General features: G+C 40.5%; 1 protein-coding gene across 48 annotated transcripts in view; it reads left to right on the top strand.

The window, feature by feature from the left end:
• Positions 1-14492, top strand: part of cast (calpastatin) — a 35687-nt gene that overhangs the window by 12630 nt on the left and 8565 nt on the right. For 10 of the 48 annotated variants that reach the window (XM_051413766.1, XM_051413762.1, XM_051413761.1 and 7 more), the window contains exons 2-14: positions 1723-1773; positions 7256-7324; positions 9359-9502; positions 9834-9944; positions 10686-10817; positions 11435-11563; positions 11832-11876; positions 11959-12060; positions 12176-12256; positions 12894-12932; positions 13734-13817; positions 14055-14126; positions 14213-14314. In XM_051413766.1, the coding sequence (XP_051269726.1) occupies positions 1723-1773; positions 7256-7324; positions 9359-9502; positions 9834-9944; positions 10686-10817; positions 11435-11563; positions 11832-11876; positions 11959-12060; positions 12176-12256; positions 12894-12932; positions 13734-13817; positions 14055-14126; positions 14213-14314 (1161 nt within the window). The remainder of the gene's footprint in view (positions 1-1722; positions 1774-7255; positions 7325-9358; positions 9503-9833; positions 9945-10685; positions 10818-11434; positions 11564-11831; positions 11877-11958; positions 12061-12175; positions 12257-12893; positions 12933-13733; positions 13818-14054; positions 14127-14212; positions 14315-14492) is intronic. The other 38 variants (XM_051413749.1, XM_051413753.1, XM_051413750.1 and 35 more) reach the window with 20 other exon arrangements.

The raw sequence follows: 14492 nt of genomic DNA, 5'->3' as shown, positions 1-14492 counted from the left end.
CTTAAGATTACTGCGTTACTTACTTTTATGGACCTCAAGAGCAGTTGTCACCAAGGTAACAACAGAGATCCAAATAAACAGTAAACAATCTGTTTATACTGTGGGATATTGCACTAATGTTCTAATAGTATGTAATCAGTGCCTGACAGTAACTTTTAATGTAGCTTCAAACTAAATGAACGGTATCCAGACTTCTGTAAACCAGGGTTGTTTTTTTTTTTTTTTGGACATATAACACAAATACAGTGCAATGCTTGTGCTTCTCCCCTTTTTGCCCTCTTGATTATTAGATACAGTTCATGTTAGCTTGTAATAAAAGCTGGATGAGTGAAGACCAAACAGAGAGAAGTATATATCTTCACGCTATGCAGAATAAAGCTGGATGTGTGATAAACTTCTGAGAACAGTGCTGTGTGTGCCAATGTTTTTCTTACTTTGATGTGACAATAGTGTTATAAGGGTATTATCAGCACAATGTCAGCAGAGATAGCCCATTACCCAGCTGTCTGTTTGCTCTTGAAATCATCCCCACAGCAATAATATCCATCTGCTTGCAGCTCTGCACTAAAACCTCAGTCAGACACTTTTAGACTTCTGCTCCACATTCTTGCTTTGTACCACTGACTGCAACTTCCCTCAATTCCAACACTGAGCTGAGGTGATCCACATTATCACGAGTGACCATTTGGACAAGTTGCCAGTGCTATTTTGAAACTGTAACAGCAGTAGCTAGCTAAGGAGCTGTTTCCAGCCATACTCACTTGTGCGTGTCTGTGGTTTGTCGGGTGGGGCTCAGCATTAGTCATCAGTTTTCATTACAGGCACAAGCTACTGCTTTAATCGCCGTTGTTGGGAAAGGCCTGGACATACTGCATTGTTTCTTCCCTTCTGACAAACAAATACATTGTGAGTTATGTCAGCAGGCAAAGAGCGGGGTGGTGTGACGTTTAACGTATGTGCAGGCACCCTACCCTCCCCAAAACAGGAAAAGGACTACAACGACGAGCTTCAAGCTTATCGACTGTTTCCGTCTGAGATGATGTGTCAAATTGAATGAATGCCAGTTTTAAATGAGTGACGGTTTCAAATGGCACTATGCTGCCTTGTGTCTATTTCGACTGCACTCACTTGGGCTTTAGCTGGCAATGTGCTCAGCTCTCCCAGAATGACCATGATGTGCATATCAGTGTCCTGTCCCCAGCTACGTCAGTCAGTGTTGTCCTCACGGGTTGCTGCTGCAGTTGCTAAAGCTCTGTGGTTCTGTCTATGTGCATGCAGAGTGTGTGACTATACAGTATTTATATGTCTGTGTCATTTGTCTTACATTGTGGTTAAGCACCAACCTCAAGTGCCCCCTAAAGAAGTTGGTTTTACTTTGTATGATTTTGTCTGAAAGCTTTTCACACTAGCCTGTGTGGCCTCTTAGCTTTGAGTACTGAGGTCGATGCTGCATTGAGAACAGAATTCCCTCTCGCTGTTGGTCACATAAACTGTGTTGGGATTATTTTGTCCACCAGTGCCTCTGAATGGTGGCTTAAAACTTGTAATGGCATTGATTGAGAATGTATTTTGGGCTCTCTGTGCATATGTTTGAATGTGTATCACAGTGTTTGTATGTCCCTTTGTGTTCCCGTCTACAACTGCACTGATTCATAGTCTTGCCGTGTGTCTGTCAGAAGTGGACTTCTGTTTAACGGCCTCAATATGTCCCTTATAAAACAGATACACGGCAACTATCGGCCCCTACCCCTACCCCGACAAAATTTCTACCAGGTACAGTTGTATGAAATGCCTACCGTCTGCATATTTGTTTCTGTGTATATGGGCTGGACAGAATAACAGGAACACCTCACAATGTAGTACGATGGTCACAATCTACAAAAATGACTGCAGCATCAAATGAATGTGGTAGCTTCATTAAAGGTCGTATTTGCTGCAGTGTTTCATATACATCAGATTGTAGGTGTAGGTGTTCCTGTTACCTTGTTAGCCACTGTTAGCTGCATGAGAAAAGTAAGTCCTGTATGAAACCACTTGGGGCTAGCTTGTGTTGTTCCCCACTGTGGGTTCTTTGGGGTTTGTGAAAAACAAATAAAATGACTGTATAAATGTGATTTTGTGTCCAAATTTGAAGGTCAGTCAGTATCTGTTCATGTATTTGCCAACAAAACTTGAGCTCTTCTTCATATTAATAAAAACATGTTTACTGAGTAGAGTTCCCCAATCCTAAGCCTCATGGGTAGGGCTGGTGAACTTCTTTGTTACAGATCTAAATTTGTCTGTTGAAGTAAGTATTGAACAGAGGCATGGACGTTTTGGTGAGATTTGCTGGGTTGTTTGTTCTGTTATCATATTTTTCCTTATTTAAATCCAAATGTATCCAATGTTAGACTTCCTGATTGAGACAAAGTTCTTGTATGGCTACTTGTGTTACATTATTTAACATTTGAGTTAGAGTAGAGTTCATACTGTACTGTGCAGCACATACCAATTTCTTGTCCTTTGTAGTATGGGTAGAAAATACATAACAGAGGCTAACCTCGAGGCAGAGCCAGCTGTTTTTAGTTCAGTGGGTAGAGGATGAATGCACACTAACCCCATAAGGCTCCACTTTTGAATTCAGGTCAGGTCACCTGTGCCACTTAATGGCACAATGTGTGAGGCATGTGCCAAAACCAGCTTGAACAGCATGTTTGCAGTGTGTCAGTGGCTGAAAAGTGTGATAACTATAAGTACAGAGTGGTCTGCTGTACAGGAGGCATGATGTAGGAATGTTGCAGTTTGGAGTCATAACAGACAGAAAGCTAGCAAAGGGTTTGGGTGGGTCTCAGGTGAGCACCGAGAGTTCAGTCTATCGACAGAGGAAACATCTGCTCTAGTTTAGTCGTACATATGAAACACATTGAGTTCAGGAGCAGTAATTGTTGTTGATAGCTCTATGTATCCAAAGATCTTTTTTATTTTTATTTTTTACAAATTTAAGAAAGCCACCAAGATAATATCATATTTTATTTAAGAGCACGGTACAGGAAAGATACCTCTACTCTGGCATGTTTTTTGTATTAGTGATTTGTTTTATCTGAGTGATCTTGTACACATACCTTATAGTTCCCACCCTGTCTGTTATATAGTGCATTGTTTCCCTTGATGGGCTGTGATTGTTTGCCTTTTGGAGAAGTATTTGGATGGTTCGCTGTATATGCTGCCTCACCTGTCTTTGTTAACTGGCATCACATACAGTGAAGGAAGGGCTGCTGGTGGACTTTTGTCCAATTGTGTAATTGTTCTGATGTCAGACTGGGGGAAGACTGTTTTGTTTGTGTGCAGTTTTGAAGCACGCTTTCAAAATAGATCTCTTTGGTAATGCAATTGCACATTGATGCTAATTTATGCAGTAATACATGCATCTGTTTTGACCTCTAGTAAGTGAGCATGTGTATGAGGGGTTAAAGAGCACAATGCACTTTACCTCGAGATCAGGCAAATGAGTCACTAAATCCTCTTGGCCAACTTCCTTTGATTTCAACCAACATGTTTAAACTGTACGGAGGCTTCTGAATTTTGTTCGGACGTAGTCTTTGACGTGCATGTCTTTAAGGGAAAGTATAGAGCATGATGTCATTTCTTTCATCGCTGAGGCATAATTTATTTATTTCTGATGAGACATCATGTCTCATCATGTTTTGACAAGAAGATGAACACTGCAGTGACCACAATCCCTTTAATCAAATGAGATTAAAGCTACTTTTTCAGTGTTTCTTTAAATTAAGTCACTGTTGTATCCAGTGGAAGGCATCAAACCTTAGTACTACTTTAGCAGCAACCGAATTGTGTCCTAAATAACAGTTAAGTACCTAAAGTTTGATATAAAAGAGAGTCCTCCTTGTGTTTATTTATTAGATATTGCTTTACTTCCTAAATCAGAATTTTCTTATGGATATATCTAATATGTGAGATATAATGTACATGTGTATATATTATATATTTATCTTTATTACCCTTATGTTATTTTATTTCTGGTGTAGCTGTTTGTATTAAGACAACAACATGAATGTATGAAGTATGTTAAATAAATAGCTTGACATTTTGGGAAAATATGCTTATTAATTTTCTTGCAATAGCTGCCACAGCTGGCAGCTAGTTAGCTTAGCCGCTTCCTTTTTCAGCTATTCAGTTGTTTTTGTGTGGTAACTGGGTAACAATCAATATTTGCTGCAGCAACTGGAGCAACAATACAGTACTTCCCCGTTGTCAAGGGGGTGCCCTGGCTGCCTGTGACCTCACGTCCTCTCTTGTGCCACTTCCTCCATATTCTCTCTCCAAACAGCATCATGTTGCCTCTTCAGTCATTCAATTTATAATATGATTTCTATATATTCTCTTCTCAGAAAACTATGTCAAAAGAGGAAGTAAAATAGGACAGCACCCATATTGTTGTTAATTTGACTTTTATTAATGTCAGTGATGTTCACACTCTGTCTTTACGTAGATTGAGATTTTATAAATAAATATTGAGGGTTTGAGGAAACATTTGAGCCTCAAAGCTACCTTACAGTTGATGCAAAGCTAGAGTAAACACTGTTTGTGATTCACATGCTGACACTGAGCTGCGTTGTGACCTTCTTTGTGTTAAATGTAACACCAGCATGTAAGGCAATCGCTATCAGTGCTGTGCTGCAATCATTTCTAAATCTGAGGTGCCAGATTGCAGATGGTTCAGAGTGGTGCAATTCATGCTGTGCTCTGTCTCTCTGTGTCTCCTCCCTCCTCCTGTTTGTCTGTGTTTCCCTTCACTTGCTGTAGTCATTCACACACATACGGCCTGACTTTACTCTCCATTGCGCCAGCTCAGTCTAATGCACAGCTGGCTTGACAGGTTAACTCACTCAGAGGCTAACAAGGTGCTCAGATGGGGAATAATGATAATTGTTAGACTCTACATTATCTGAACAGATGCAGAAACAGAGTAATGTTCACTAACTGGCTTGGTTGGCTCTGACTGTACAATGATACCACAGCACACAATGGCTTGGGCTGGATGTGAAACTAACTGCAGTAATTCTGACCTGGTGTCTGTGGGGTGGAGGCTCTGTGCTCTTTATTCACACCACCTGGAAGAACTGGGCTGGGCTCTGAGGCATACTGGGCTCCACCTGGAGACCGGTCCCTGCCTTAAAAACACTCAACTGCAGGCATGGCTGCCTTCAAAAAGGAGTATACTACATAGTACACTGTTTGAACGCTTCTGCCAAACTAGAAATGCAGGTATCCTTCTATACAAGTAGAGCAGAGCAGATAATTTAAAGGGATATGTTTAGGATTTGAATTTCCTATTTATTGCTATTGCTTAAACTTGTTAAGTAACTTAATTCTTCCCACGATAAGAAGTTTGTAATACAGTCCGGTATATTGAACATTTGGCCAAGTTTATTTTAAACATATCTGTCCTGGTGTATATGTGGCCTTAACTCTACACACAAAGTGAAAAGTCAGAAAATTTGCACTACAGAAATGCCACAGATACATTTTTAAATAGTAAACATAGTTTACATAGTTTGTCCTTGTTTATTCTTCTGTTCTAAAATGTGCTCCGTACAGTTGAGTAATTTGTTTATTTTTATAGTGTTTCCATGTATTATGGATATGCTATCCCGTCTTATAGTAGTATCCCTCCCTCCGTTACACTGTAAAGAATCATTTACAGTAATACAAATGGAATTCCTTCTGTAATTGTTATGAGCCAGTGAGGACATTCCTTTAGACAGACAAGAGAAGTTTGTCAACCATGGTCCCTGAATGTGGTGAACACACTAACTTTATACAGTTTTATATAGTTACACATGAGATTTAACAAACTGACCACTGTCTGTCAGCTGGTGCAATGCTTCTGTGCTGTGAGGGAACATGACCAGGATATGGCCATGGATATGGATACTTAATCTGTTTCCAAGTGACTCTCACTAAATTCTAGGACAGAAATAAGGTCAGATAGACCAAACTGTGATTGAAGAAATAACCCCAAAATTCAAACTCTGCCCATTAACTTCTGAAAGAAACATTTACAGCCTCACTCACTGTGACTGAACTGTGTGTGTGCGTGTGTGTATATTGTCACTGAAATGATGCTGGAACAACATAAAAGTTGTTATTGAAAGCCTGCTGTTTATTGTGTGATAGGACTGAAACCGAGCTGCAACATTTCCTTTACTGGCATTGTCAGATAAGCAGATAAACCTTTCCTAATAGCAGAGTGTGTAGAACATCTCCAGCTACAGTAGAAGTGATGGGCTTTGTGTTACAGATGGAAATAGTGGTGGTATATTGATTCAAAAACTAACAATAAAACAGTTGGAATGGATCTATAAACTAAAACGTGGGGAAATGTGGTAGATAAAAGACAAAACAGGACACTGACATAGCAAAAGACGGTACGTAACCTTGTATGATTCTTTTATTAAAGCATGAACAAGACTTAATAAAACCTTTTTGTAAGGGAAGATACATGTACACATGTGACTAGTGTTTAATTTCTGCTCTGGTCAGGTCTTCTCTTTATGCACATTAAATAAGGTTTTTAATTGTGGTCAGACTAAATTCAGATCCTATTGAGAGGAAATCTAACATGACAGCACCAATGACACTGTGGATGGAGGAAGTACTGCACATCACAGACATCACTGCCATTTACATGTGTGTGAGAAAAAATGGCTGCATCCAGGCCCTAAGCTGTGGAATCAAAGGCTCGATTTCTTTGATGGAAATTATCTCAGTGTTAATTTCACACTGTGTGATGTCAGCTGAACAGTAACTTGTGAATCCCACATTCATTGTCAGTATTGCTGTTGTTGTTGTGGCGACCACAGACAACAATAATACTCGGCCTCTTTGCTCTGCTGTCACACAGTCGCACCCATCAGTCTGGAATGTAGAGCTTGAATCAACCACCTCTGACTGCTGCGTGATGGATGTGTTTGTCCTTTTTGCGGCAGCACATTACTGCGCTGTAGCAGATGTGTTCTGTCTTTACCTGTCTGTAAAAAAAAAAAAGTACAGTTCAAAGTTGTTTTCCTCCCCGTCCAGAAATGCGCTGCATGGAATGTTCAGCTTTCCACAAATGTCAGCTCTTGTGAAACTAAGATGTTGCTCTGTATGAATCTTGAAATGATTATTGTGTTTTCTAGTTAGATTTTTTCACTGCACATGCTTAACGTCTGTCTCTCTTTCTCTCTCCATTTTTGTCTCTTTCTCTCTGTAGTCGCAGCCGAGCCAGCCCACACCCAAACCGGCAGCTCAGGTCTCCACCGTGAAGCCTGCACAGTTTGAGGTATTAAACATTTCTCTTTGATAGCCTTTAACCTTTTCTCTCCCATCCGCTTTCTCAGACGGAACTCTTTTGTCAGCTTCCTATGTTCTACGAGTTGATTGTTATCTCTCATGACCCCTGACCTGCCCATTATAGTGTAGTATTTCCTTTCCTGCAGCTGTATTTATGTTTTTAATAGTTTTAAGTAAAGTGAGGGAATGCCTAGCAGTGTCCTCTGATTAGGGACTTCCTTCCTTTCTATTCAAGCAGAACAGAGGTCACACCCAGTTTTTCAGTCAGGGGGAAGTAGTTTAATCCGTTAATGCTGCTCTCAAACAATAGATCAAAATGATTCTCATGTTCAGTTAGATTTGTTGCTGATTGGAGTAATATTCAGATGTTATGATAGGTCTTAAAAGTTTGTTTAACTAGAACTTTAGTAAGTGGACATGTTAAAATAATTTACCAGTTTGTTAATCTAGAACTCAGGAATTATAAAGCAATTATATTGTTCACGACTACATGCCAGCTTTATTTTTAGGATCTTGATAACATAGCAGCATGATGTCTGTTGCTAAACACTTGGCAGACTTCAACAAAGACTTTTTAGGTATTAAGCATAAACTGTGCTTGACTAAAGTATGTCCACTTTGTTTGAATAAACTCGTCTATTTCACTCCAGTGAAAGTACTGAAAGTCTGTTACTGACTAGTTTTTATCTTGAAACAATGTCTTCAACCTCATTTTGGCACACAGGGCTTTCCCTGTCCATAGCCTAACTGTTTTAACTTCTTTTTACCAGAGAGAGAGTCAGAGTTTTGACAGGACAAATCAACAGGGCCAGCCTTAAGTGTTTTCACTTGCTCTTCAACAACTGGGCTTTGACATTGTCTATTTTGGTGTCTGGCTTATAGACAAAGGCTTTGGTGGGATATCTGAACAGTGAAAGTAGCTGTGTGCACCAAATACGTGCACCAATATTTAAAATAGTAAAGAATTATACTTTTAAATGTACAGAGTTATTTGTAGACTAAGCTTGTATTACTCAGTCATTAACCTTCAGCTATAAGTGACTCTTGTTAGCAGCTGACCTTGGTGCCTTTTTTCATACCTCTTGGTTGACTTTGCCATAGTGGGGTTCAGCTGCTCATGTTGCAGAAGACTGTCTTAACTTCAACTTAAAGGAGTACTCAAGTGATTTAGTACTGCACTTCCAAGATATCCTCACTTTTACTCTTGAGTTAGCTATTGGCCTTATGTGGCCCACCTACTTGTTTCATTGGTTTCATCTATAGTAAATACAAATAAAATGTTCAAACATTTCACAAAGTTGGGAGCACATTTTAGAAGAGGTTATGAGGCCTGACACCACCACATCCACCACAGATGATCTTCTGCATTATGTTTGGCGTTAACTAGCTTACAAATAGCTCAATCAGCTTTCTGTGTGTTGTAGCAGAAGCTCGATGTTTCTGTGGTGGAAAGTACCACAAAAATAACTTTTACTTGGTCGGCTTGTCATGGAAAACGTGACAATGTGCAACAGTGTAACCAACCAGATAAGTCTCCACTGTGACTCTGGTTTGGATGAAGAAATACATTTTGGAAGGTCATGGCCACTCAATGTGTCACATTCCCGCTTCTGATGTAGACAGGAAGTTCCTTCCTTGTTGCTGAAATGCAAAAGGTGAATACGTTTCCCATAATGCTACCAATATAATCCGTTAATTAGAGGCCTTCAGTTTAGTAATGTACAAGCCCAAGCTGAAATAAACCAGATGACATCATGGTGATGTCATTAGGGTTATTTCTCAGCTCCCTACAGAGTAAAGAATTATAACAACTGTTTTCACAGTTGTATTGCTCCTCATGACAAGTACACTGATCTTAGTGTGTAATATCTGTGGATTGCCCCTTTAACAATTCATATAATTTTGTCATTAAACAATAAATACATTAGCTATTGCCACAAACAAACATCTACAGACAATGCAGGAATGCAGTGAGCTGTAATGAAGGTATATGATCAACTTTTCCATACCTGGTGCGTTGCAGAGGGCATCATCAGGATCCACCATGGCTACAAAGCCTGGGGGGGTTTCCACAACAACAGGCGGAGCCGCAGGAAGTGGTGTCACAGCAGGAGGAAGCGTATCAGTTGGGAATGCTGGAAGAGTGGCACCTAAAGCCCAACCAGAGGTAGACAGACTCTGGATGCCTAAATAAAAGTGGAAGGGGCTTTTGGTTGTTGAGGTCTAACATGAATCACTGCTTCCTTCTAAATACTGAGTGTGTACTACTCATCATGAGGCAGCTCAAGTCTTTTCTTCACTGACTTCATCTTCTTTTCATCTTGCAAAACGTCTCTTTATGCGTTGTCTCTCTGGCTCACCCATTCAAAGGTCATGACCTTTCACATGCATCAGAATCATCACAATGAGCTCTCATGTCATCATGCTTGGGATGAATGCTCACCACAAACTATGGAGCTGAATTCATGAATAACCTTCTCATGCTCCTTGATTTATAGACTAACACTACGCTGGCAGGTGCTACTGTTATTGACATGTCGTCTGCTGGGGGTACTGTTGTTGACATGACATCAGCTGGGTCGAGGGGTGGTCCTAAAGAGATGTCAAAGGTAATGGTGTCATCATGATGGAGGCTCTTGTTGATGCTTTATTCTTGTGTATTTTTACGATACTGCTGATCATTTTCCTGAAAATTTGATTGGTTTTCTACCAACTGGGCAGCATGCAGGTACTTAAAAATGTCATCAACTTTTTATTAAGGTTGTTTTGCTGTCAGGTTGTAATGTCTTGTGAACAGAGCCTGATGTAAAAATGCTTCCTTATTGGTTAAGCCATGTGCTTGTGGGAAACTCCAACATACATGATGTGTGTGTCAGCTGCTTAAGAACACTTTGGTAATGAAACAACCAAATTCACGTGATTGAAATTCAACATGAACCCCTATGTTTGCTTGTTGTATTGTCTGTTGTTAGAGTAACTTCATGGCCCTTGTAAAGCTGCCTGGGAGGCTGAAAATCAATTTGGAATGTTTAGAAAAAGGTCAGCCGTACTGTTAACTATACAAAGCACTGCACCGGCATTTAACCAGACACAATGATCAATGGTCAGATTAGTCTCAGTAGACCAGAATGCTTAATAACCCAGCACATTTTATTTTGCTTTAGATGGACTTCAGTGGGAGATCTGACCAGAGATCATTGTACATTTTCTCCTCCACTATTTTCACTAACACTGTTAAAATATTCTCACATAATATTCACATCTCTTGTCGATATGTATACTGGCTTTAGAAGTGCTGTGAGTCTTTCATCCTTGTGTTTTTGAGTAATCATTTGACTACATGTTTGTAGACTGCACCTGTCTCCCAAGTCAAAGTCACAGCTACAGTTCCTTCTCCTGCTGCTGGAGCAGCTGCAGCCACTGGTACAGCAGCAACCACTGCTGTGACCAAAGCCAAAGAGTCACCCAAAGACACAGTCAAGGTAGACTCGACTGCTACAAGCTTCTCAGACTCTTTACTGCCTTCATGACTACCTCAAGGTGTACTTTGAGAGGTTTGCGGCTGGTCATGGATTTATTGCTTTCTTTCTTTTCTTTGTGTCTTATCAGGTTGTGCTTTCTTACCTGAGAACACTCAGATTCTTGCATTGAACATTTCTCGCTTTGGCAGTGTCTTTACAAACTCCTCACTGCTTTTACCCTCTCTTTCTACTATGGAGATTACCAGTTGGGAAGTGTGAAGGGCTTTTGTTCTCTGCAGCCCTTTGCTCAGCATGCCTATGCTCATTATTGTATTTGCAAGCAGAGCACACCTGTTCACTTGCAACACCACTCGTACGTCAGCAATCTGAGTCAGCCAGAGGAAAGAAATGGAGCAGAGAGAACTACAGTCTGTTGGTTTGTCTTCTCGCGCTAATCATTGCACAACACCTGCTTCTAAACTCATGACTGTCATCAAGTTGGTGGAGCCTTTCTTTTGCTGGGTCGCTCACTTTCCTGTGTTTTATTTGCTTCTTTGGGCATATCACCGACTTTGTGCATGCACAACGGACTTGACGTGTACTTGGCCTATAATAGATTCAAATTCGTTGTATTTTAGAGTGCCATTCCCATCACTACACTCAAAGCTGATGTGCCTAAAGTTGATCCTGCTATAACATCAAAGCCAGCTGTGGCTGGAAGTGTGTCTGTGCAGGGGAAGAAAGAAGCTAAACCGACACAAACGAAGGTAGACGATTCTGAAACCAACTTGGGTGGAGGCTGTCTAATACTTTCCTCCTGTGTATTTCCTGTCTGTAAAATATTAATGGATATGATATGTTGAGTATTTTCTGGTGAACCTTTTTAGTAGTGTCAATTTTGGGGAAACGTCTCTGGGTTTTAAGAGAATTATCAATCACACATCATGTAAAACCTACCACACTAACAATGTCTGTATTTTGTGTTTTATTTCATGTTGTGGAAGTCTGTGTACTGATTCTGGATCTGTGTTGCAGGTGCAGGTGGAGGTTCCTCCAACAGCAACTAAAGGAGCCAAAGAGGTAAGACTTCCTGAAGCAGTATGAGTTTGCTTTGAAAGGCATGTTGCTTGCTCTAGTGTGCTGAGTTGTGTTGCATGTTCAGGCACCGGCGGTGGATCCATTTGATGCCCTGGCAAGCATACTTCCACCCGCTGATTCCGTCGCACCCCCACAGCCTGTATACACCGGGCCAGAGGTCGTAGAGGTAAAGCCTAGCCACAGTGTGTGTTTGTGTGGATATAAACTGAGCAGGTAATTGATTGCACTGAGCTGCAGCATGGATCTGCTGTGGGTAACCGTGTGTGTTGCATGTGTCACAGCATGCCATCACCTCTGAGAGGGGTCAGAAGTGTGGAGAAAGAGACGACACGCTGCCTCCAGGCTACAGATTTAAAGACATGGTCAGTTCTCTCCAGTCTTCTCCTCTTCATCACTTCTTCTGATTCATTCATTTGCTTTGCCACTCTGTCAGCAGAGTGTGTTTCGTGTCTCATTGACAGACCTCACCATCAGCATGTTTTTATAGGGACTATTTCCTCAGTAGGAACTACTTCCTACGGAAAGTGTCCACAGTCTGTTCACAGTCAGATTTTTGTTATCTAGAGTAATGGGAAAGTTTCATAAAGCCATTTTTCAATGCAGAGAAAAACTCCATTCACCTCCATTGTATTTGGGCAGAGATGAATGAGACTTCATATGTTTTTGAATCAAAAGACTGTCAAGTACCTTAAGCTGGCATCCAAATGCCTGGTCAGAGTCATAATCTATTTAATTATTATTTGATCGGATCATTATAATTTTATAAATTTTTAGTCAAAGTTGTTCACATTGACACAAATATTAAAACATTTAAAATGATACTTAACCCTAGAGAGACATACCTCAAACTCTGGACACATAAAACCAAAACTACCTGCGTGGGAAAATGAGAGAATATGTCAGGGATTCTTTTTGTAATTTGAGTGAACTGAGCCTTAGGAATGATTTCAGCTTTTAGCTTGTTTTCATCCAGACTAAAATGAGTCTGTTTTTTTCTAGGGACCAGTTCCTGCAGATGTTAAACCCAAGGATGTCCCTGTAAGTGTTCATATTTAGTGGAGTCACAACCTCCTGCAGTCTGCTAATTCTGAAACTCACTCTTTAAACTCACTAAACTTTTTCCAGCATGTGTAAGCAAATGAGCACACATTCACATTACACCCACATCCAGGAAGCAGTGTTTCCACTGCTTGATCTCCTGGCTCCTCTAGAGTGGGGAATGTTGCATTGCACTGCATGGGACCCACCTTCTCTGCCCGAGCTCGTTGGTTCTTGTCCGATCGAACCCAAACCCTCATGTAAATATATGTGTACGACCACATAGAGACACACACACACACTGATACATTTGCTGCACACTTTGATATCCACCCATATGTAGGGTACTATTTACTCATCATCAGCACACCCACATTTGCATCATAGCCTACTCCCACTTTGTCATGTTGTCTCGCAAGAGTCTTCTTTGGTTCTGTGTCCCTTGATCTGTTTCCACCCTGATACTGTCCTCCAGTGTGAGTTTTGTGTTTTTAGTTTTGATGTTTATCACATTTCTGCTAAATCAAAGTGTTTTTATGTGTGAAATGCGTGTTAAAAAAAGTTTATTTGTGATTTATTTTGTCTGTGGAATGTGAAGGGTGTGTCTGTACTTTTCCTTCACTGTTGGTACATGGTCTGGTTTACATTATTCTGCCCTTTTGTTTTGCTTTTTACTTGGTTAGACATGCCATCTAGTGGAGGATTATGAGTAATTCTAATAATAGTAATTCTTAATCAGATTATTGGTTTAAAAAGAGGTTGTTTATCTGGTGGTGATGCATGCCCTGTGTTTCATCTCAGAAACCACTGAGCACGGACGAGGCCCTGGATTCTCTCACCGCCGGTTTCATGTCTTCTGCTCCGGCTGCACCCAACAAGCAAGAGGTCAGACAGTCTTTGAGCATGTAGCACTCAGCTGCTAGTCCCTCCTTCACCTTCACATCTCACATACCATATCTAAAGTGGTCCATACTTAAAAATCCCAGTTTGGCATGTCTGTTGTAGACTGTATCAGCCCTGAATGTACACTTAAATGCCTGTATGAAAGTGAAGGCATAGCTTTGTGCTTTTTTAGAAGTCTGACTAATTCCAATCTTGTTTTTTTCTATATGAAATATATAGAAAAAGGACCATGTTGGCAGCATCAGTGCCTCATCCGCTGGTCCTTCTAACTTTGCACCGCCTCCTGTAAAGGTAAAGTAAAACTTTCAAGTATCTGCAGTGTTATTATAGTGGCAAATAACTGAATTTAAAGGTCAAAATATGTGTCTCTGTTGCAGAAAACTGTGTGTCCTGCTCCTCCTGCTGATAAAAAAGCCAAGATGGAGAAAGTCTCTGATGATTTCTCTCTGGAGGCTGGACTTCCCTCTGCTTCCACCAAGGTACAGCAAGCTTACACCTAATTTTCTCACCCTTGGCTGCTCAGATCTCTGTCTTTATAATTTATAGAAACACTTTGTTTCAGCAAAGGTGCTCAGATATGTTGTTTTTCAGATGACTTTTGGTTTCTATTTGGTCAAAAATACAGTAATTCCAAGTTGAATGTTGTGTCTGTTTGCT

The sequence above is a fragment of the Dicentrarchus labrax genome, unplaced genomic scaffold (genome assembly GCF_905237075.1).
Source record: "Dicentrarchus labrax unplaced genomic scaffold, dlabrax2021, whole genome shotgun sequence".
Taxonomy (NCBI): Eukaryota; Metazoa; Chordata; class Actinopteri; family Moronidae; genus Dicentrarchus; species Dicentrarchus labrax.
Note: the sequence above shows the minus strand (reverse complement) of the source record. Positions and strands in the feature narration are given on the sequence as shown.